General features: G+C 36.7%; 1 protein-coding gene across 1 annotated transcript in view; it reads right to left on the bottom strand.

Annotated features, from left to right (window-relative positions):
• Zswim6 (zinc finger SWIM-type containing 6) overlaps positions 1–25388 on the bottom strand; it is a 200800-nt gene that overhangs the window by 71018 nt on the left and 104394 nt on the right. The window contains exon 2 of the mRNA XM_071612575.1: positions 504–860. Coding sequence (XP_071468676.1) covers positions 504–860 — 357 coding nt within the window. The remainder of the gene's footprint in view (positions 1–503; positions 861–25388) is intronic.

A 25388-nucleotide genomic window follows, 5' to 3' on the forward strand; every position in this document is an offset into this window, starting at 1 on the left:
CATATTCTCTTAAGCTGATATATTTCCAATGTACAAAACAGACTCCTGATAAAAATGTTTACAAATAAACAGAATGTTCAATGTGTAGAAGATTTAAACGAAACTTTCTGTGACTTCTTATACAATGGTTCCTATACAACTATTCATATCCTAAACTCTAAACAAACTGTAATATCCTAAAAATGAAAAAATTCTGACCATGTATAGGTTAGTTTATTGAAAAGAGTGAATTAAATATCTTAAGTGTTTTGCATAATACATAGCATTTGATAAAATGTTGCTAAATAAAAAGAGTATAAAAACCAAGCTTTAAACAAATGATTTTCTGAGCACAAAAAGCATTAAATGCTTCAAAAGATATATTTTAGGATATAAAACTAGATTTAAAAATTTAGAGCAATGCTCATGATCCCTTTTATATTTAATTAATTTTATGCAGAACCAAATTTATAAATGAAAAGGACACCAGAGAAGAAATCTATGGAATCAATATCTATACTCACCATGAACTTGGTTGATTTCCGAATTTTGGGAAAGAATTTCATCTGCTAATTTTTGAGCAGTTGGCAAAACTTCCGTGTGGTGCACTGTGATCAAATACTGTACAAACTTTTGTAGCTGGTCTCTATTCATTTGAAAGAGAGTCTCTGAAATGGGAAGATGCAGTTTGACCTGATCTGGCTTGCGGATGCGGTATAAAGACAGTGCCACAACATGGGCACAATAAAATATGTCCTTGTTTCCACAGCTGCAGGTCACTGAGGTAATCTTGCAACGGTCAAAGCTGATGGCCACGTTGCAAACAGTTTCTGGCTCCGATTGTATTGCAGGTTCTGTCACTGTGCCACTCAAGTGGAAACCTGTGTGAAAGACAGGGAGAGTTCAGAGTCCACATTCAGATGCTATGAATGTTCTAAATTTTGAAAACGTTGTGCTGGACAGCAAGGAACAAGAAAAAGTGACAGCTTTTATTTTCAGGTAAAAACATTCAGGCACTAACCACCACCCAATCCCTCCCCCATAAAAGTAAAAAAAAAAAATATGGGAATTTTCAGACAAGTTGAGGTATTTTACACAACCAGATAAAAACTATTATCAGAGTATTTTACCAAGTTGGATCACAACATTCGTAGACCATAATCACTTTACTCTGTATCTGTGGTATCGAGATGAAAATATTCTAGATCAGCATGGTTCATGATCTTTCTTTTTCCTTTTTATCTTTTAGAGTCAGCCAATCAACTTTCTTTTTAAAAACATCTCTCTCCTTCTCTCCACTTGACTCTAGGCAGCCATTAGTCTGCTCCAACCAACATGGTAACTGAGGAGTTTCAAAAACTCTCATAAACTTTGACCAGAGAAAGTTTTTAATTTAATAATCCTTTCTGTAGCAGACATGACATATGTCCCAATACAGCAATATCTTTGAGCAGCAACCAATAAGTGACTCATAATGATTATTTCTTTCCATATCACACAGAGGAAAGCTGGTACAGATGTTAAGAGTATTAAACAACACACACATACACATACACACACACACACACACACACACACACACAGTACAAAAATCACAAGGGGGAAGGAAAGGGCCTTAGAAAACTCATACGTTAAACTTAGAACACAGAAATCTTCTAAAAGTCCCATGACCAGTGGCCATTTGAACTCTGCTTACAATGATTCAGACTCTCACCCCACACAGGTAGTCAATCTCTCTTCAACAGTTCTAGCTAAGCTCAAAGCCAAATGAAAACTGCCTCCCACCACAGCTATGTACCAATTAGTACTAGTCTACTTGGCCAGAGGACAAACCTTCCACACTCCCTTTCCCTAAATGCATAAGGAAGTTAACCTAAATGGTAGGGTGGGGGTGGGGGGGGGAGGTGAGGGTGTTGATCATTGTTGAGTCCTAACTACTCAGCCTCTCCAAAGTCATATTCAGTGCCAAAGAACCAACCCTGATCCCTTTGGGAATATTCAGGACTCAGTTTTACTTCAGGATTTCAAATGCCTTATAGAAATTTGAGTGTCACATAATGAAACCTTGGGCTCTCTCTCTCTCTGTCTTCCATTACACTATTTAATAACATTCATCAAGCCGGCCACTGATTCTTTTGACTTTGCTAAATCATTCACTAGAAGGATCTTTACCATGTGAGGAAGTCTGGAGGAGGTGGTACACATGGAGCTGAGGACGTGTAGCTTGAGAGGAAGAGGTAGACAACACTAAGAGTTTTCACATGAGATGTCTGTACCTAACTTACTGTCTCCCTGACAGAAGCTACTTAGGACAGAGATGGAAGAAACCCACTCACCAGAAATCTTTCAGAGTAATATAATTTCAACTTGATAATTCATAATCAAGAACTCTTAATAGAAGAAGAAAAGTATTATAATAATTTTGACTAAATGAGTCAAATAAAAAGAGCATTTCATAAAAACAAGTTACTATCATTGCTTCACAATAAGAGAATTTGAGAACTATCATATAATAACCATTTGGTTTTATACCACAAATATTGCACTGTTTCAAATAGATATCCCAGTCTCCTTTATCTCTTATTATCATTAAGTTTTTTCTGAAAAACCACAATTAAAATAAGTATACATTGGGCTGGGGATGTGGCTGTCACATATATGCTTGCAGGAAAACCAGATAGATAACAGAAAAATAGTTTTAAACTGGCCATTGACAGAAATCAACCCCTTCCCACTAAAAACTATCACCTCTCTCCTTGCCTGCCACGTCAATGGATTTGTCTCTTTACAAAAGTGATACTGGAAAATTTTTCTAATCATGGCAAAGCTGAGATAACTGAGGATCCATATGACAGAGAATAGTTAGTAAAGAGCCTACCAGGAGGGCTATGGGTGGAGCAGGAGTGGTAGAGCACATGCAAGGCCCTGGGTTCAACCCCCAGGACAACCTTAAAAAAAATCTTTTTTTAAAACAGTCTACCAGGAAATAATGTACTGGAGGCTTCAAAAGAGCTGACATTAATTATCAAAGAAGAATCCCTTAGGAAAACTGATGAAGACTTCAAGCAGTTTTTGCAAACATTATCATATTTATTTCTGAGTTGTACAAGTCAAAGAATATATTACTTAATATTGTACAACTGTGCTGAGAAAATTTCCAATTATGTTGCACTGACTATTGCTATTCTTGCAAAGTGTTTTTAAAAGCTAACTACAAAGCACTGTGACTTCCAAAGCAATTTAATCCAAATGATATGTGAAGGCACAAATAAACACATACATGTCTTATAGAATAACACTTCGTTAATCTGGTATCATTAAAGACTAAGGTGTTTCAGGAATGTTCACTTTTCCACATAATTCTAGATCATCTTAAGTGCCCAAACACCTTTAAAAATTCCAACCCTTTTTGACAGAAATATCTCCAAATGTGGTACAGTCTACCCTGCCACCCCAATCAGTGTCAGCTAACTGGTCACAGTTAGGGTGCTACCATAAGGTGCAGATGGCAGTTTAAAAGTGGATTCCTTTGGTTACTTTTCTCCAATATCAGCTATCAATGGTGTTCCTCTACCACTAAGCCCTTTAAGTGTCTTTGCTCTCAAGTCAGTGGCACCTCTAATTTGACTAGTTTTGTGGCAGCTATTTAATACTCGGAGGCCTATTTGGTTGGTGGGGGCTCCCCTTGCCTTTTTGGCTAGGGTGCTGGAAGTCAAGAGGCATGAACCTTAAATAAAGGAAAATCACATGCAAATACATAAAGGGCAGCTGGTATATATATTACTTTTTAGGACTATGCAGTACTGAGTTAATTCCATCAAGCCTTCTTACTTTAGGATTGTATTATGGTGTACTTTGACCTTTACAACTCATCAAACCTTTGAAAGTCACTAGCTCTGAGTGGCTTTTAAATCATACCACAGCACCCACAGGAGAAGCAAGGACAGTATATTCCTCCTTCAACAATACCCAGAGAGTTGTAAGCCATCCTCCCTCACCCCAAACACCCTACCCATCCCCTAGCTGCTGGATTTATCTCTTGGATACTAGGTGACCTAAAATAAAACAAGGCTTTTGAGAATTTAGTCTTTCTGGTGTTCTGACTAACTATAATGACTGGCTGTTTAAGAATAAGAACTGAGCACACAAAAAGGGGCAATCCTGCACTCTGTGGTAAAACATGGGATAATTTTATTTTCAAATAACAAAACTGAAGAAATTATTATAAACCTTGTCTTAAAAATATTTGCTTACTTACATTTAATACTCTCGTAACAATATATTCATTGGTTAATTAAATACACTAGATAAGCTAAATGGTATAGTAACTAATACTTACTATGTGTCCTTGGCAAAACAGATGAGCCAGTTGTTGCTCCACCCCAAAACCTAAAGGGAAACCTTTCCTAAACTCTGAGAAATGCTACATACAATCAACACCCACATGTAATGATCAATGTGAAAAACAAAACATTTCAATTCAAATCATACACAATCTCCTGAATAATTTTACAGGCATTATAAAGCCTAAGATGGAAACAATAATCTCAATTCAAAAACCAACTTATCTATCATATTCCTTCATATTACTTCTTAACTGCAAAATTTTCTCAAAGGGAAATGCTAAATTAAAGAGACTGCATCCTATGAGCTGGCTAATTAAATCCTCTAATCCTAATTTCTAATACCAACCTTAAACAGCTTATAGAAAGACATTAGGAGATTTTGCCAGTAATCACTTAGGAAGCAGCTTCAATTTTTCTGAAAAAAAATTATTTTTTAATGAAAAAGATTTATTTCAAGTCCACCTAAAAATGCCTATTTGGAAGAAAAATCACTCCTACACTGCATTAATATTTGAGAAAGATAATGGCAAATTAATGCAAAGGCCAGACTGTAAACCACAACACACCATATAAACAACATAAAAATTTACGAAGCATGCATTGGATAGGCCCAACAAGAGCTCCCAACAGCATTCTGATCATTATTGGTTTTATTTTCTTGTTAATAAATATTCTTACACATTTCATATAAAAATCCAATTAATCAGAATACTTATGTTAGGTATGAGTGGTGTTAGTTATTTAAAATTATTTCTGAAAATAAGACATTTATCCACTAATTAGGCTATATGCAAAGAGTACCTAAGAAGTAAGCTCAGTATAAGGGGCAGTGTTGGACTTTTTCTTTAAAGTCACATCATTCAGAGTTATTTCAAATCCTTAAGTACATAAGGGTTCCCCTGCAACCACTGCCATTATCATTAAGTAATTTTCCAGGTTGTATTTCTGAATTTTAATGCACTTATTTGAGGGAAATGATCATGTCCAGCCTCAGATTCTGGTGGGTAGCCACGAGGGGATTCTGATAAGCCAATTAGGTAGAATTTGAGTTAGTATTTCTACAACTGTAACTCTGTATAGAATTTAGAAATTAAGTGGTTCATCCCAATCTGAAATTAAACTGCTTTCTCTGGTGCCAGATTTTTTCTTATAGAAGCAACGCAGCTCTGGCCTTCTGGCCTTCTTAAAAGCAGGGAAAGCCAGGCAGCCCTCCCCCTTCAGGACCTCTTACAGAGCCCTCATGGCCCCCACCACACTTCAGTGCTCCTTCCTTCCCAGGTCACTCTGGCCTCTTGCCTGGGTTCCAAATTTTGGAAGAGCAGATGAACTTTTTTAAAGCCCTTTGTTGCCCAAATACCAAGTCTCAGCATATCAGCATACTTCTGTCTTGCCTCCTGGGCCCAGTGTCTAAATGAGGAGACAGAAAATCCTCTTTACCAGTTCATTTCCTGTTGTTGCTCACAACCACCTTTGGAAATGCTTGGCTGTTTGTTTTAGAAGCGGTGGTGAAGGGAAAACTCTGGGGACTCATTCTACTTACCAGAGCTGAGAGGTAAGGAAAAGGTGTGCCCTGATCTGGGAGGGGATAAGGCAAGCACTACAGCCAAATTCTTCCACCCACACTCAGGGAGTTCAGTACAAGACCCCATATTTTGGCCCTAACTCATTACTATTGCCTTATCCCATACCCAGGCCCTGACCCACTTCATTCTCATAATCAATATTTTTAGCAGGCATATACAACCCTTTTTATAGGTAAAGAAACTGAGCTTCTCTCAGCGAGGCAGTGGTTGAACACACTAGATTAAATAGGCAGTACATTAAAGGAACTAGAAGGAACGTAGCATTTCTACAATCCAAAAGATATACCTGCATGCTTTTTTTTTTTTATTATTAAAAACAAAAAATATCTTCCCATGCCAATGACTGAAAAGATACAAAGGAAGCAAACCAACAGTTCCAGACACTTTATGAATAAACTGTTTCTAAGGTTTGGAACCCCTGGAAGCAAGGGATGGCCATCTTTCATCTCTGTGACCAGCACAGTTCTTGGAATAAGCCACGCCCATGAAACTTTATCAAACTGTATCACAAAGAGCTCTTCCAAGCAACACCTGCCCTGCCACGCGGAAGTCACAACCAAATGCTTTGGCCTCCAGCCCAGGATACTCTAACTCAAATAAAGACTATTTCTAAAGAGTCCACTCCTCTCTTATACTCCATTAAACAGGAAGGTGACACTGTAAAGGCCCATGGCATCCCTGTCAAAGAGGACCACCTTGTAGGAGGTACTCAAGAATCTGTTACATGAAAGAACACACTAACACTCTTATAGAAGGGCTTGGTGGCACACACCTATAATCCCAGCTGTTTGGGATGCTAACACAGGAGGACTGCAAGTTCAAATCCACTCTAGGTTAGTGAGACTGCAAGTCAAAACATTATACTTTTAACAAAAAGGAGGCGGGAGATGTAGCTTGATGGCAGCATGCATGTGTGAGGCTCTGAGTTAAAACCCCCTACAGTCAAAACAAAACAAAACAAAAAAATAGGCAACACCCCTGCCCCCTCCCCCCAAAAGACTCTTGGCATATGGAACATACAGACTGGTGCTTTGCAAACTGCAATGTGCAACAAAATCACCAGGAGGGCTTATGGTAATAGAGATTCTCAGGCCCCACACGTGGAGAATTACTGATTTATCCCAGGTAATGCTGATGCTGATGGGCCTGGGGACCAAACATTGAGAACCACTGACCCCAGATGATTATTAAAATAGCCTAAACAAAATTTTTCTGGTCAAAATACATGGAGTAGACACAGTAAATGAAATGGTAGAATATTTAATTGTGATATTAAATATATATATATATACACACAAGAGTTGGAGTTTAGATCAGTGCTACAGCATGTACTTGGGTTCAATCTCCAGCAACAAAATAAAAACAAAATTTCTTAAAATGTACACAATTTCTATCTTCTTACATTCTTACCAAATGCTCCTAGGCTAAGAAGTCATGTATGTGATATTTAAACTTATCAGAGAGAAAATACCATTTTCTAAGTTTCAAAAATTGTTACTACCATAATTGTCAATTCTTACAGCTGTACCATCCAATTTTAACCTTAATTTAAAAACTGAGTCAAAATATTAAAAATATATATATTAGAGTATTTATTTTTAAAAAAAAAGACTGTTTACAACATCCATGGGATTCCCGGTAATTAAGCGTTCTTTATGTATAAGAAGTTGTTCATATAATGATAAAAAATATTGGCAACTATTTGAGTAACACACTTTTTGCCAAGGGCAAAGTCCACCCTACAAGAGAAAGTCAGAGGCAATAGAATGCAGCAGGAGGTGGAACAGCACTATAGAGAGAATTAGAACCTTCTAAAGCAAGGTCAGCTTTCTTTCAAGCACCATTTTGCCTCAGCTAAATGACCTTAGGCAAATACTTCACTCTCGATTTTTTTTTCCATTTACAAACAGGGATAATAATAGCTATTTTGCATGGCTTCAGTAAGCATGAGATGAGAAGTGACAATGTATGTAAACCACTACCACAATTCCTTTTATGGAATGCCTGCTCCCATCATTACTGTAGTACAAATGCTGCAAGCTCTGGGAAGCTTGGCATTTTCAACATGTGCACTAAAACCCCAGCCTGTCAGAGTAAGTGCACATGCTGCTGGAAATGCCAAGTTCCCAAGAGCATGCTGGCATTCTACTACAACAACAGACAACAATTTGCTGTTGTAGTAATTCATATTCCATTATATTCATACTTCCAAATTAACAGAACTGCTATCATTTCTTTCTTTTCCCATTTTTCATAGCACACTTTTAAAATGTAACTTGATTTTAAACGAAAAAAAAAAAAAGGAAGGGATCCTAGAAAATTTAATTCCATCTCCACTTTTAGTTTCAGTAAGTAAATGTTTCATTCTTCTATTTCACTATTCTCACTACTAAAATATAAAACACCTCTTTTATCCCTAATGTTTACCCTTCCATGTCAGGTATGTAAAATTATTTTCACAGCTTAAGTCTGTCCTGTTACTTAGTGGGATACTAATTGAAAGTTAGAAGCAACAACAATAAGGAGACTTGCAACTCTTGTTATGGAAAAAAATGACCACAGCTTTTTGTTTTCAGTTATTTAAGGCACAGTAAAGTCAGAGCTTCTGCTCTCCTTGAAAAATCCCAAAGAACACTATCCCCTGCAGGATTGCTATTTTCATGACTGGAGATCCAGCTAAAAAGAAAATCCTCTCTGGTGTGTGTGTGTGTGTGTGTGTGTGTGTGTGTGTGTGTGTGTCTTTAAAAATGGTAAGGTGGATGTATGTATGCTTTGGCTAAATGGTACATTTTTATCTTAAATACTAGTGAGTAAAGAGACAGATTATCTGTTCAAAATGCAAATAAAATTACTAAAGACATTCCCACCCATATCTTGGAGCAGTGTAATTACAGGTGATTTATTTTCCTTGTTTGAGTTGGTGCGAGGAAAGTTCTTTTTTTTCCCCTAAAACTTCTACAATGAACACACTACTTATAAGGAAAAAAGCACTTCCCCAAAAAACTGAAAAAGTGTTCAAAGTATTCCTAAATCAAGAATTTGAAATATAAATGATTTCTAGTATGTGTTCTGGGAGCCACACATCTAGTGCAAACACTGGATGTTTCAATGATCACATCCAATACAAACACTGATTGTCATCATGCAGCTCTGCCACATTGACTGGCCCAGCCTGCTTTGGCAATAGGACACTAAGGCTCTCCTTAATTCCTAAATGGTTGGTCCACCTTATGGTTAGCCACAGTCCAGAAGATGACAAGCTACACAACTTAAAGACTGACAACTGGGCTCCTGATTCAAATTTTAGTCCCACAGGCAAGTTATTTATTACCTATTTCTTGATCCTTTTTCTTTTCTCGTTTTTTAAATGATGTAAGTAGACATTAAATTATTTCTTAAAAATTATGGAGGTAGGCAGTTGTAACGGCATGATACCCATGATTAAAGGATGTCACATGCACTTACATGACACAAAATCTTTCACCTGCCTTGGCTGTTAATGGTCATCTCAGATGATTTGACAATTTTGGCGAGAAGGGGAGAGAGAAAGGATAAATACTGCCAGAGCTACAGTCACTTATATGTCACTGGCATTTTTTTAAAGCTTTGAAATTCAGTATGAAAACAAGTTAATTATTTAGTTTTAAGCTAAATAATTTTTACCCATCTGCCTATAATTGTGATTCTTAAGGAATGATATCTTTTTGTTGTGTCCAGTATAGTTTGTAAAATTTCTAGCAATATAAAAGAAAATCTCAGATTGCATGAATACAGGGTAAGGCTTAACTATTCAAATTATGTGAAATATAGAATAAACAATATAGAAACATTTTCAAGCTCATAAAAAAATGGAGTAAAACCAATGGATTATCTTTCTTGCCTTCTTGACCTAAAAAACTATATTCTTTCTCAATCCATTGTACTACTATGGACATGAGTGGCCACAGCACTCACCAGCCACTTCTGTAATCCCCTACTTGGTAAAAGACAAGGTACAAGGCTGCAGGAAAGCAGTCATGAACAACACAAAGTTCTGTGTTCAGTTCTGACAAGTCACTGCATTACTGGACAATCTGATAGTTAGGAAAGTCAGATTAAAGCTGAATTCATAAATAAATAAGACATCTCTAGCAAAGACCTTATTAACAGAAGGAAGAAGAGTTCCCAAGATCATGTAAGTTTGGATTAAGTACATCTAGCACCACTTTTCGAGATTCAGAAAGCACAAAATGAAATGGTAATGGTTCTAAGGACTTAAACAGTAAAGGGACTCCTACTTAACTCTATTTACTAGACTGTTAAAGAGGAATAGTAGTAAAAAGTCTAGAACAGCAGCTGTAAGAAAATGAAAACATAGGTCAGGATGAGCAGTAAGGCTGCTAAAGAGAAATCATAAATCAGCTTCAGCCAATTGACAAAGTTTTGTGGGTTCTTTTCACTAGGAGTTCAAGCCCACCTGGCATTACACTGAAGGCTAAAGATAACTCCTCATCCATATTCCCCACCCACCATTGAAAAAAAGCAAGTAAGTATTTATTGGGAAAAATCAGCCTGTGTTGAAAGCCAATCTCCTTATAATACAATACAAAAGAAAATACACCAATGTTGTTGTTACTGCACCACAATTATATTCCAAGGTTCATCTGACATTCTCTCAACTAGAAATACCTACTGGTATTTGGTTAACCAGAATACCATATTCTCGTTACTCACAATGATCAAGAAAAGTGTTTACAATATTTTATATCCAAATCCTCAAAACTTGAGAGAAAAAGCTCTCTGTGGGAAGACTGAAGAAAGACTAAGATGCAGATGATGTATTAGAATTTATTTACAAGTACTCAGAACAGAGTCTGATTTATGATCTACTGCATGAATAAATGAATGAATGAAAAAGTAAAATTTTTATTTAATAATAGGTTAAATGAGAACTAATATTATACCAGATTGTTTACTGTGTCAAGTTGCAATATATCAAAGTCTAAAAAAAAATGATCTATCTGTCTTTCCCAGGAAGCATACATAAAGAAGTAATTACTGAAAAGTAAACTATTATCATAGGCAACATCCCTCATTAATGGTGTTCACAGTGGCTCAGGAGGATAAGGCAGGAGGATCTTGAGTTCAAAGACAGCCTCAGCAACTTAGCAGGGCCCTAAGCAACTCAGGAAAGACCCTGTCTCTAAATACAATATTTTTTTTAAAAGGGCTTGGGATGTCAGTGATTAAGTGCTGAGGGCCATTGCTAAGTAAGAATGACGCATGGCATGACCCAGGTCATTTGCAGTGTCATTGCATGTAAGGTGACCTTGCTCAAGGATCAGGGCGGATCCGGGTTTAGGGCGGATAGGGGTTTAGGGCGTTCCCGGTTCAGGACAATCCGGGTTTAGGGCGGTTCCAGGTTTAAGGTGTACCCTGCTGGGAACAGGGCGTATCCTGCTGCCTCAGGCGCGCCTGCTCGTTGAGTCCCCGTTGAGTTCTCGTGGGATTCAGAGAGTATTTGGGATTTTGCCCAGAACGTGATTGGGGCCTGGAACGTGGATTTCGCAGAACGTGTTTGTAGAGTGCCAGTGTAAGTTCGGGAATAAAGAACTGCTGTTTGAATCTACAAAGCTGTGAGTGGCTCGTGATTTTGTGCCCAGCCAGACTGCGGCATTTGGTGGCCCGTACGGGGAACGTCTGAAACTTGGAGGTAAGTGAAATTGCTCGCCCCTGAGGGAAGGCAAGAGAATGGGTGATCAATTCAAAAAACAATGTGTTCCTGTTTTGATTTATTTTGTTTTTGTTTCAAGCTGCCTATCCCTAGAAAATTCTCAGGAAAACTGGGAAAAAATGGTTGGCTAAAGGTTTGAAGTTTGTTGGCCCTGAGGAAGAGAAAATTGATACAACGATTTTTTATTCCGTTTTTGTTTCATTCAGTTTGGGTTTTGTTTTGTGTTATCTTACTGGGTTGCGTTATCTTTATAGTAGATTAGAAATTAGTAAAAAACAAATGGAAAAGGTGTTAAGTAAATTGTTAGAGGTTCAGACCATGGAGAAAGACATTTTAGATCAAGCAAAAGAGAAGGTCTCTCGAGCTAGTCAGACAGGGGAAGAAAATTTAAAGGAAAAGGGGTTATTAGGAAAAAGGCCACAACAGGAGGCTGTTACTAACTCCGTTTTATCACCAGAGGGCGTAATTCAACCAACAGCCCCACCTATGGAGACAGCTGAGTGGCCCTCAAACCCCGTAGTTGATAAATGGGATCCTGAGACAGGACCTCAAAGATTAGCATGCCCTGTACTTGAACAGGTAGGAGGGCAGCGAATTCACCGTGCTTTAGATTTTAAAACAGTGAAGCAGTTAAAGGAGGCTGTAACAACCTATGGTCCCCAAGCGCCCTTCATGGTAAGCATGGTCGAGTCCATTACTAACTTGGACATGACGCCAGCAGATTGGGCTAGCATGAGTAAATCTGTGCTAAATGGAGGACAATATTTGTTATGGAAGGTTGCCAATGAGGAATTTTGCACAGAGACAGCTAGGCGAAATGCAGCAGCCGGTTACCCTCAAAGAAATCTAGATATGTTGTTAGGAAAAGGACCTTACAAGGGTCAATGGCAACAAATTGAATATGATCCTGCTATATATGCACAAATTGCTGCAGACGCAGTTAGGGCATAGAAGACTTTACAAGGACATGGAGATTTACAAAGTCAGCTATCTAAGGTAATACAGAGAACTAATGAACCTTACGCTGAATTTGTAGATAGGCTTCTTCAAACAGCTTCCAGAATTTTTGGGGATACAGAACAGGCAATGACATTAATAAAACAACTGGCTTATGACCAAGCAAATCGTTGCTGCAGAGAGGTCATTAGAACATGGAGACATGAAGATTTAAACACATATATTAAATTATGTAGAGACATTAATGAACAAGGGCAAGTCTTGGCAGCTGCAGTACAACAGGCTTTAGATGCCAGGCCAAAACATGCTACAATTGTGAACAAACAGGACATTTTAAAAGGAATTGCCCCATAGGAGGAGGGTTTAACAAAAGTAGGTATCAAAGGAATAGAATACTGGGTATTTGCCCACGATGCCGTAGAGGGAGACATTGGGCTAATGAATGCCGTTCTCAAACCACCATAGAGGGTACTCCCTTATCAAAAAACGGATATCGTGGAGAAAGGCATCAGGCTCCATTGCCAAAAAACGGACTGGAGGGCCCAATGCTCCGGGGCCCACAACCACAAATATACGGGGCAGTGGAGGAACCCAACAACACCATCAGGGTAGTGCCCAGGACACATTGTCCATTAAATCCCTCATCAGACAAACCCGAGGGAGCGCAGGGTTAGACATCTGCGCCTCTGCCAGAGCAGTACTAACTCCAGAGATGGGAGTTCAAATCATTCCCACAGGAGTAAAAGGACCTCTTCCCCAAGGAACAGTAGGCTTATTATTGGGACGTAGTTCATCTACATTAAAAGGACTTATGATAAGTCCTGGGGTAATTGATCCCGATTATGTAGGTGAAATAAAAATTATAGCTAGTTCTCCAAGAGGTATATCAGTAATTTCACCAGGAGATAGAATAGCACAGTTGTTAATAATACCCAGCCTACATGATAAATTCTCCAGCCGTAGTGTAGAAAGAGGTTCCAGGGGATTAGGCTCCACAGGTGTAGATTGGGCTATGCTGTCTTTAAATTTAGATTCTCGCCCAATGCTAAAACTAAATATTCAAGGACATGAGTTTAATGGGCTACTGGACACAGGTGCTGACCGTAGCATCATATCTCGTCAAGAATGGCCAAAACATTGGCCATTACAACAAGCCACTCAAACGCTTCGAGGCCTAGGAGTGGCGACTAATCCCCATAGAAGTTCAATGATATTAGATTGGAAGGATCCTGAAGGATGTGAAGGAACTATACAGCCATATGTATTGGATCATCTTCCTATAAATTTATGGGGACGAGATGTCCTAGATCAATTAGGTTTGACGTTAACAAATAACATCAATCCTAATGCGCCCACTACTAGGGCTAGACAAGGCTTTAGGAAAGAAAAAAGATTAGGAGAACAAGAACAAGGTATAGCAGCACCAATACAAATAGATCAAGGAACAGACAGACATGGGTTGGATTTTTCAGAAAGGGCCACTGAGACAATCAAAATTACTTGGAAATCAGAAAGACCAGTGTGGGTTCCTCAGTGGCCCCTCACTAAAGAAAAGATTCAAGTAGCCCATGATCTGGTCAAACAACAATTAGCAGGGGGACATATACAACCTTCCGTATCTCCCCATAATACTCCCATTTTTGTCATCAAAAAGAAATCTGGTAAATGGAGATTATTGCAAGATTTAAGAGCCATTAATAATGAGATGGTTATTATGGGACCTGCTCAATCAGGGATTCCTCAATTGTCTGCTTTGCCAAAAACCTGGCATATTTTAGCTATAGATATTAAAGATTGTTTTTTTTCGATTCCAATTCATCCCGAGGATAGTCCACGTTTTGCATTTACTATCCCTGCATTAAATCATGAAGGTCCTGATCAGAGATATGAATGGAAAGTACTCCCTCAAGGGATGGCTAACAGTCCAACTATGTGTCAAATCTATGTTAACAAAGCAATCCAGCCACTTAGAAATCAAAATCCTGAACTACAAATATTTCACTATATGGATGATGTGTTATTAGCACATAAAGATAAAAACACATTGCTGGAATGTTATGCCACACTTACAAACTTATTAAAAAATTATAATCTAGAGATAGGAATAGATAAAGTACAATTAAATTTTCCAATTAATTATTTAGGAGTTCTATTATCCTCAACCATGGTCCGTCCACCAAAAATTCAAATACGAGTAGATCAACTCAAATCACTTAATGACTTTCAAAAGTTATTGGGAGACATAAATTGGATAAGGCCTTATCTAGGCATACCAACAGGAGAGTTGGGACCTTTATTTGATATTCTAAAAGGTCCATCAGATCCAAATTCACCCCGCATGTTAACTCCTAAAGCAAGAAAGGCATTAAAAATTATTGAAACATATATGGAAAATATGCATTTGGATAGAATTGATATAAATTTGTCTTTATTATTTATTGTACTACCAACAAAAAATATTCCTACAGGAGTATTTTGGCAAGAAGGTCCATTATTGTGGATACATTTATCTTATTCTCCTAACACTATTCTTACTAGGTATCCTGAGGCTGTAGGACAATTAATACTCAAAGGAATAAGAGCAGCAAAGGGAGTGTTTGGAATTTCTCCCAATAAAATTATTACTCCATATACTATGGAACAAATTGATGAATTAGCTAATGAGTTAAATACTTGGGCAATAATCATGTGTAAATCTAATGTTACATTTGATAATCATTTACCATCTAATCCTTTGTTGTCTTTTTGGTCTAAGCATCCTGTAGTTTTTCCTAAAATGACAAGAAAAACACCTATCATGAATGCTCCAAATATATTCACTGATGGGTCTGATAATGGTACAGCAGCAGTAGTTACCCCTGATCAAACTTTTACATTTTTAGTACCCAAACAATCAGCTCAAAAGGTAGAGCTTAATGCAGTTTTACAAGCTTTTGTGATGTTTAAAGATTCTGTATTTAATTTATTTTCTGATAGTCAATATATAGTTAATGCTATTGTATCCCTTGAAGATGCTGGTAGGATTTCCCCTTCCTCTACTGTTTTCTCTTTGTTTTCCACTATACAAAGTCTAATCTGGGAAAGAAAAGATCCATTCTTTATAGGACATATTAGGGCACATACAGGATTGCCTGGAGCCCTTAGTTTGGGCAATGATTTAGCAGATAAAACTACACATGACATACATATTTTCTCTACACTAGAAGAGGCTACAAATTTTCATAAAAGGTTTCATGTTAATGCTAATACTTTACAAAAGCGTTTTAAAATAACTAAGGAACAAGCCAGACATATAATAAAACAATGTCAAAATTGTGTGACATTTTTACCACAAGTTAATCTTGGAGTCAATCCTAGAGGACTGATACCTAACCATATTTGGCAGATGGACGTCACACACTTGCCAGAATTTGGAAAATTAAAATATTTACATGTTACAGTTGATACTTCTTCCGGATTTTTGATGGGCTCCCTTCATGCCGGAGAAAAAACTAAAGATGTTATAGCTCACTGCTTACAAAATTTTGCCACTGTGGCCGTTCCTAAACTGTTAAAAACAGATAATGGTCCTGGTTATACTTCTACCTCTTTTAAACAATTTTGCTCATCATTTGGCATTACTCATATAACAGGAATCCCATACAATCCACAGGGACAAGGCATAGTTGAAAGAGCTCATCAAACTATTAAAACATACTTATTAAAGCAAAAAGAGGGAATTGGAAAGGGGTATATATCCCCCAAAGATAAACTTAAAATAACGCTTTTTACTCTAAACTTTTTAAATTTGGATTCATCAGGACTTAGTGCTGCAGAAAGGCATATGTATCCAAAAAATGTACATAAGCCTAAAGTACTTTGGAAAGATATTCTAACAGGACAATGGAAAGGTCCTGACCCAGTGATTGTCTGGAGTCGGGGGTCTGTTTGTGTTTTTCCACAGGGAGAACAGCAGCCGATTTGGATTCCAGAGAGATTAACTAAAGCAATTTCTACAGTCCAAAAAGAAGATGATTTGACTCAAATCCATAACAGCTGATATCCAGAACTCCAGCTTGGCTATTCTTACATCTACGACAGTGATTAACCAGGGTGCTTTTTTCAATATCTATTTTATTATTGCATTTTTCCCACATCATAAAGTTCTATTTTATTTTTTGAGCTCATACAAACCTAGGTTAATATTTTTCTGATCAGTTTTATTTTTTGACTGTGGAGTTTTTAAACATTGCAATGGAGATTTCACCTAGGTAAAGCTACAAGGCCTTTACTATTGTCTTATGTGTTGTACGTTTGTGTGCACATTTGTGTTTTGTGTTGTATGTCTGTGTGTACGTATGTCCATAGATCTTATATGAGGAGCGCTCTTGAAAAAATGGATCCGAATTATTATTATGATTATTATTATTATTATTATTTTATTCACGTGATTTAAATGGTTTAATTTAAATTAGGTAAAAAGCTGTTAAGGATTGTTTTTAAAGGAGGTTAACAGATCTGTTTGTTTACTTTCACCTTTCCTTTTCATCATATTTAATAATTCTGTTCAGGATAATGTCTCTTTAGCATCATTGCTAGAATTCCTATCTCCATCCCAGTGCCGGTGAAGACAAAGATAAAACCAGTCTACAGCTTCTATGATAGCTATCACAGTAAACTGTATAAACTGATGCATCAATGAATATAACTCAACAAGTAATGCTCAATCAAGGACTCGATTTACTTTGGGAGGAAATGGACATATTGATAGACCCCTCTGCTTTGAACTGCTTGCAGAACTTGCCTGGACTATGTATCACTTGTATACATTGTGAACTATCGTTTGGTGCAGCAAATTTTGGTAGTGCTGGCATATCTTTGCTGATGGTGTCACCAGTGATGCAATTTTTCCAAAGGAGCCGTCAATAGGCTTGGTGTCGTGGCATTTCTGTATCCTCCTCCCTTCTGCTAGTGATGGTCTAAAATTTGGGGGCCAACAGATGTGAGGCAAAGAACCTCACCCCCCCCACTGGCACCAAGGGCAAAACTGGGGGCCAACAGAGGTGAGGCAAGAACCTCACCCCCCCACTGGTGCACAGGCCTATCCACAAGTATGGCTGTATGCTGGACCGGTAGTCAGTGACGGGTATGATCCAATTGCAGTGGTATCAACCTAAGACAGGAGGCTGACGCCTAGAGGTCAGTTTTTCCGATGACGGGTAAGAACCGTATGTTGAATTGGACAACCTACCAGGCACGGTCCTTAAGCCACATTGCTTGTTGTTTAATTAATCAGAAGGGGGTAGAACTCCTGGGTTCAATTCCCAGTACCCACCCACCCCCAAAAAAGTGTAACATTCAAAAATCTCACAAAAAAATCATTAATAATACATACTATTGTAAGTAACAATTTGGTTTTATTTCTTCTGAAGGCAAAGTGTTTATGCTGTAAATGAACAGATGTATTTTAGCCAAAGAGAAGAGAACTTTCCACCTGGATGCTGGTGAAAAAATTATAGAAAAAGAATCAGAAAAATTTTAGCTATTGGTCCAAGGATCTAATTACGATTTTCCTTTGAATGTCAAATAATTGTTAAATAATAAATAATGATGACCTTACAGTGTGAACTTTGGATTTAAAAAAAAAAATCAATAGATAGTGAAGAATCACCATGCCCAATTTTTGACTGCTGCCCATTTTTAACAAGAAATGTAAACCCAAATGGCTTCAAATGTAAAAGAGTGCTAATTAAGTAGCAATTATGTACATAGTTTATTAGGTTTCAGAATCAAAATCTATGCCTGAGGAATGGCTATATAATGGAGTAGGAACTGACCTGGGAAAGAGACTTGAGATTAATCCCAGCTCTGCTACTAATTAGCTATTTAACTTCAAGACTTTGGCTTATTTTCATACCTATTAAAAAAGGCTAAAGGACTAAATTGGTGATCTCTTACCTTCTTTGGAGCAGGTGGGGAGTCAGGAAAGGGAGAAGGTCATAGATCCCTGGAGCATCTGAAAAGGGGCAACAGATGTTACCCCCAAAACATGTATGAAATTAGGCAGAGTATTTCAGTTTTGTTTATTTAGGGTAAAGGCATCCCTGTAAATCTCCCCCCATAGACTCTCAAACTCTCCAACTTCCAAACAAAACAAAAGCAGCTAAGCATGCACAAAACCCTGCATCACCAAAAAAAAAAAAAAAAAAAAAAAAGCAGCTAAAACATATACTTAGGTTCAAAATACACACTGAAAATCTCAGCTTTTGCCTCAAATTATTTTTTCTTTAGTTTTTGAGGGACTTTTGAAGACACTTTTGAAAATATTTTAAGATATATGTTTTGTGTATTTCCAAGTCATTTAAAGGCAAACCAAATATTATACAAGTATCCACATACTTGGAGACAAATACACTGTTCCAACCCCCAAGAGGCTATATTATACATTCTTGAGAATAGGGGATTTATTTAAATATAGCCTACACAGTACAGAACATCAAATGATGAAATAAGAATAATTCTAGAATAGATTTTTAATGGCCATTAAATGGGGGGAAGCACAATAACTGACATAATATATATATGATTCAATGACTGATTACTACCCTATTGCATCATCAAACTTAAATAACATATAAAATTCAACAAAAATAATACATCAAATACATAAGATAACAGTCAAAAGATACAGAGGTCACTTCTCTAATCAACTAAAATTGTTATATTTATAAAAGCTGCTTTAATTGCCTAAAATTTAAATACATTTAGATAGGTGGTCAAGGACTTTTCAGTTTTAAAAACAAATCTACCAGAGAATGAACTATGCAGCAAGTTTTAGGTTCTGAAATTTTGAGAAAAAGGCCAATACATTTATAAATCAAACATATTAGCTCAATGAATGTTTCATCATAGTTCAAATAATTTCTCTGGCACAGTATGAACCCTGCTACTTGAGGTAAAAATAAATTTGCCTCTTCTGTCTAGGGTCAAAAAGGTAGTCAGAAATTGGAAAAAGTCTAATTTCAAACAGAAATGTAATTGTCTGCCTCAGAAACCTATAAATGTTAGGATTGTAAAATATGGTAGAAGAAGAGTAAAGACAATAGAAGAGGCAGCTATAGCAGTATCTTTTACTGATGTAATTGATTTCTTCTCTTTGATTTCTCTCTCCCTCTCCTAACATTTGTCTTTCAAATTCTACATTTAAATCTCTACTAAACATTTGCCTCTTTCCCTCATCCTTTATTCCACCAAAGTGACCTTTATATATATACACAAAGCCAGAGGAAATTCACTGGCTAAAACTGAGAGAATCTTCTCTTTTTCAGCTGTATCCCAGCACTCCAAACCCTACCCAGACCACTTAGAAGTAGCTGGAGCACATGTACAATTACTCTAAAAAGTTTCTGTTGTCATTGTTGTTTTGCTGTATTTTTCCCGCCTTTGGGGCAGTTCTCTGGGTATACTAAAAGGAAAAGCCTAAATTTATCAAAGGGAAAAAAAAAGGTTTTTACATATCCAATGTCAGCATTTTATTAACAAAAGCATTAAAAATCAAGTCATAACAGATAACTATTTTCTAAAAAATATTTTCTAAAATACTAAGGAGTCCCACTTATTCTCTTGGGTGATTCTCTTGAAACAAATTGTGTTTATTTTTTCATATGAAAATTAGATTCACTTTCTTTTTAAAAGGCCTCCAATACATAAAATCTTTATCTGAAATTGGATTCTCCTCATATAACAGTGACAGCCATACTAATGATATAGTTTTTAAGAGTGAAAACCAGAAATGAAAGGTTGATATCTTAAGGGAAAACTAAGTTAGCATAATTTGATTAAATGAGGATCTGATTTCCATGATCATGACCTTACCAAACAGTAGTACTCGATGCTCAAAAACTTTGGCTCTCAATAATTCTGAAGAATCAAAGATTCAGCCTGAATAGCTGAGGGGGCGTTTATTCCTGAAACCAGCATTTTCATTTTCCCATGCTGATGAAGGCCTTTTGAAAATTCGTCTACACATCCCTTGCTTCCTAAATAGCATAAACAAAAAATCTAATTTAACCTTTGTATGATGACTCGGGGTACCTTACTGTGTTACGTTATGCTCCCAAAACTGCACTCAGAGCCTCACTCAGTGCCCTGAGTGTCATGTACCTGCCCTCCACTCTTTCTCTTCTTCTGGAAAAAGTCAGGTGCACCCTTCTCAGTGCATTTTGTTTAACAGCTGCAACACCCACCCCCTCCTCTAAAATGCTGTTTAAATCTGCCAGGACTTTGGAAACTTGTTAACCACAATTTTTAGAGCTATGTATAAATAAAGAGTATGTAAGGTCTGAGGACAGATTTGTAAGGTTTTCTTGTGAGTTAAGGCTTAAGCTTCAGTATGGGGATACTGTGAATTTGCCTTGACAATTTCACGGCCCTTCTTCTTTGTGCATTTTATCAATTGTATCCCAGATAGAAAATAATCATTAGAGAAAACAAACTGCTATTCAAGTTCTCCATGTAAGTGCCAGGAAAGTAGAAAAGGTTAAGTTCTAAAATTACTTCTCATTACTAGAAATATGTGCTGATGTGTTAACATGTCAGATTAATTGCTACGGTCCATATTAACAAGGAAAAAAAATAATTTCTTGTCACCACATGAATCCAATTTTCGAAAGACATATAAAAAGACTTTGAAGAAAGGCTATACCTTTTCCCCCATGACAAGCACAGCTTTAAAAATCTTGGTTTCTAAATATCATTCCTCAATAAAAGGCACCAAGACTCTTAGACAAATGGAAGGTTCTAGGAATAGGGTAAAGAAATAAATGATGAGCCAGGAGAATCTGATGGTGTCAAAAAGGAAGTACTTTTTTTAAAATTTAGGGAACTGTCCCAACCTAAAAAAATGCCAATAGCCAGGCTACAACTATTTTGAGTAACAAAATAAACAGTGATGGTATTAGATTATCACTCAAAAAATTTAAAAATTATCTATGGGTCTATACCAATATAAATAAATTACTGAATGAACAAGCACATAAATGGGAGCGAAAAGGACATATCTTCCTTACAGAAGACTTCTACTTAATAAATGTGGAAGGAATGATGGAAATAAAAATTATCACAAAAACACTGTAGTAATATTTGCTGTAGGCAAGATACACACTCATGATAAAATTAGTGGGTGAAGTTTTTAAAGAGAAAGAGAATATTGCATAGCCTCAAAATATCTCCCCTCAAATACATCTGAACAACTGTAGTGATTCCAACATATATCTAAATGTTTTGATACTCTTCTCTCCTGAAGGTAGAGCTTAACGCCCACCTCGAGTTAAGTGTGGGCTGGACCTTAGTGATTCCCTTCAAATGAAACAGATATGGATATTCTCGGAAAATGCTCAGAGTGGATGTAAGATATTCTCTCCATAAAAATGGTAACTATGTAAGGCAAATATGTCAGCTATATTTAATCTTTCCACAATATACATATACTTCAAAACATGTTATACAGGGTAAATACATATAATTTTGTGTCAATTTTAAAAAACTTTAATGAGCATGAAAAGCAAAAAGTATTAACTTTGAACTGGAGAACTCTGGCAACTATCACCTTAAGCAACTGATTAAAGTTAATAGAACCAATAAGAAGTCATGTTGCTATTGTGCACTCCCAATATGATATAATGAGAAGAACACAAGCACCATTTTTGTGGTATTTTTGCAAAATAAGGCACCTTAATCTAATCATGAGAAAAGCATCAGATAACTCTCAAATTAAAGGACATTCTACAAAACACCTAACCAATACTCTTCAAAAAAGTGTCAAGGTCATCAAAGACAAGGGAAGACCAATAAACTGCCTCAGACTGGAAGAGACTAAGGAAACATGACAACTAAATGCAATATGGTATCTAGAATCGAATCTTTGAAGAGGAAGAAGACATTAATAGAAACAGTACCTTAGTGATATAAGATGTTAACATCAGGGAAGCTAGGTGAAGGGAATATGAAAACTCTGTAATAACTTTGTAAATCTGAAATTATTTCAAAATAAAGTTTTATAAAAAGACATCTGATGCAGTTACCTAGTTTTAGCAACCACAAATACTTAAGCCACAAAGACCCTATGGGTTGCTAAAGGTAAATTTCTCATATTCCAGTTAAGAAAAATTAGATTAAGAGAACTTTTCATGCCAAAAAAAAAAAGGGGGGGGGGGGGGAGGAGAACACTAAAAAACACTTGCACAGGGCTAGGTTGTGGCTCAGCAGTAGAGTGCTCGCCTAGCATGTGCGAGGCCCTGGGTTCAATCCTCAGCACCATGTAAACAAAATAAAGATATTGTGTCCAACTTCAACTAAAAAATAAAAAATTTTTAAAAAATACTTGCATGTGTGCACCAAGAGATGTACAAAATAATGTTCACGATAGCTTTATAATAAAAAGCAACCCAAATATCCATATACACTATAACATATTCATTATAGGAAACTAGGTAGCCATGGATATAAATGTACTAGAACCATCTGTGCTATGGTGTGCATGTGATTTGTTCCCAAGTGACTGCTCCCCAGTGTGGCAGTGCAGGAGGATCTAGGGGAAGATCTGTGGGTCACTGAGGACACTGCCCTTAGAAGAAAATTCTGGTCTCCTGGAGTAAGTGCTTACTAGAGTGAATTATAAGTACAAGTACAGCCACTGAATCTCTCAGTCTTCCTGTCTGGCTGCTGGGTCCTGTACTTGCTTCTACCATGATATCATCTTATGTTAAAGAATTCCAATGTTACCAGTAATCTTAAATTTATAAGGTAACTATTGGGTACATAAGAACCAGTAGTGTTTTGCTTTATAACTCAAACATGTATTACAATATTTGTGTGTGTGAGAGACTTATAAAAAGTATAAGGTAGAGAGTTCAACTTTTAATATATGGCATATTCTGCCAAATAAATATAATTCCTTAGATGCTAAAAAATCTTTCTGTCTCTACAAATACCAAGCTGAAAAGGTTTATATTCACCTTTCTTTCATGAATCTCGATAACAGCCATTTCTAAACAAAACATTGCAAAAAATTGAATACCTATTCAGAGTTATTTTTAAAATGTAAAGTACACTTAACTAATGAAGTCCAATGTCACAATGGGCAGTTTGCTTTCTCCCATTTAAAAAGAAAGAACCTTTCCCATCTCTCTTCTGTCATCCTGAGATGAACTATTTTCCCTCTACAAAAATAATAAATCTATGTAGAAGTCTGAGGGAAAGACAACTGACTGAGAAAAATGTACCTGAGTTATCCTACAAAATTCTGAAAACCTCTGCCTCCTATACAGTGATACCAAAGTTAACTCAGTACTTCAAGTAAAATGCCTTCCAATCTTCAAGTGCTTTATGTGTTATTTTACAAAAGCCACAAATTATCATAAAAAGCTCTCAAAAATTCGAATTCAGCCAGGTGTGAAAGGTGCATGCCTGTAACCTCAGCAGCCTGGGAGACATAGGAAGGAGGATCAAAAGTTGAAGGCCAGCCTCAGCAATTTAGCAAGGCCCTAAGCAACTTAGAATGGGCTAGGGATATGGCTCAGTGATTAGGCAACACTGGGTTCAATCCCTGGTTTGAATCAAAAGTTGAAGGCCATCCTCAGCAATTTAGCAAGGCCCTAAGCAACTTAGAATGGGCTAGGGATATGGCTCAGTGATTAGGCAACACTGGGTTCAATCCCTGGTACCAAAAATGATTTTTTTAAGGATTAAATATTATTAGAAATCTAGAAATTTTAAGAATGACTTAAGTTATTGCATGCGGATATAAAATTCAGTATTAAAAACTTAAGGGCATTTGCTTTAATTTTTAAATTATTTCCACAATCAATAATAATAAAACCAGGAGGTTTGCCTCCGATTACACAACACTCAAGAGGCTTTGGGTTTAATACCCATATCTCTAAATATATATTCTCAAAAGGGAGGAAATTGAGCTGTAAGATATCAAAAATATGCTCATAAAGTGATAACTTTGGTCAGCATTAAACAAGTTTTATAATGTAAGGTAACATACTCCAGGTTTACTCAGTGAGGACTACGTCATCCCACATGAGAAGAATCATTTACTTAAATGCTTACCAATCAAATTCTGATTTAAAAGGAAAAAACTTCAATCACACCAGAGGGTACAAAAGTAACCATAGTAATGCTCAACCCTACATTTTCTTTTATGGAGGAACTTGTATGGTGCTGTGAAATTTTGCTTTTGAAAAACTATAAAAATTGTGGAATTAAGGTCACTAGAGAAATCAAAACAAAATAAAAACTTATACAACGTTTTGGTACTTCCTACAGGACTCCTGAAATATAAATAACAAACTTTTACACAATATATTTGTAAAGGATAATAATTTAAAGCACAACTTGATTTTAGAAAAAAATAATCTAGTTATTCTGTCAATCTAAATCACTCTGACATTTGTACTCTGACTTCTGAATCTAACTAAAACCTTCCTGCCAAGATGTCAGTTTCCTAGTCAGGCTTTCTGAAAGGACTAAAGAAACTCAAGTTCCCCCAGCTAAACAGGAACCAAAACATGAACCACCTCCTCTCTATAGTTGTAAGCAGAATAAAACACTCATAAATCAAAGCAGTTTGTATTGATCATAATGGCAACAACACACTAGCCAGACAATCTTCAGGAACTGGGACATACTTTGAAAGAAACAGGAGCTTCAAACTACAGACCCCAAAACAGACTTCTTGGAACCACAATATCCTTAAATAAATAAACCTCAGTTGAATGAAGTAAAATTACAGACAGCCCCTAAGAAACACAGTGGACTATTCAA

The sequence above is a fragment of the Marmota flaviventris genome, chromosome 5, assembly GCF_047511675.1.
Source record: "Marmota flaviventris isolate mMarFla1 chromosome 5, mMarFla1.hap1, whole genome shotgun sequence".
NCBI classification, from domain to species: domain Eukaryota; kingdom Metazoa; phylum Chordata; class Mammalia; order Rodentia; family Sciuridae; genus Marmota; species Marmota flaviventris.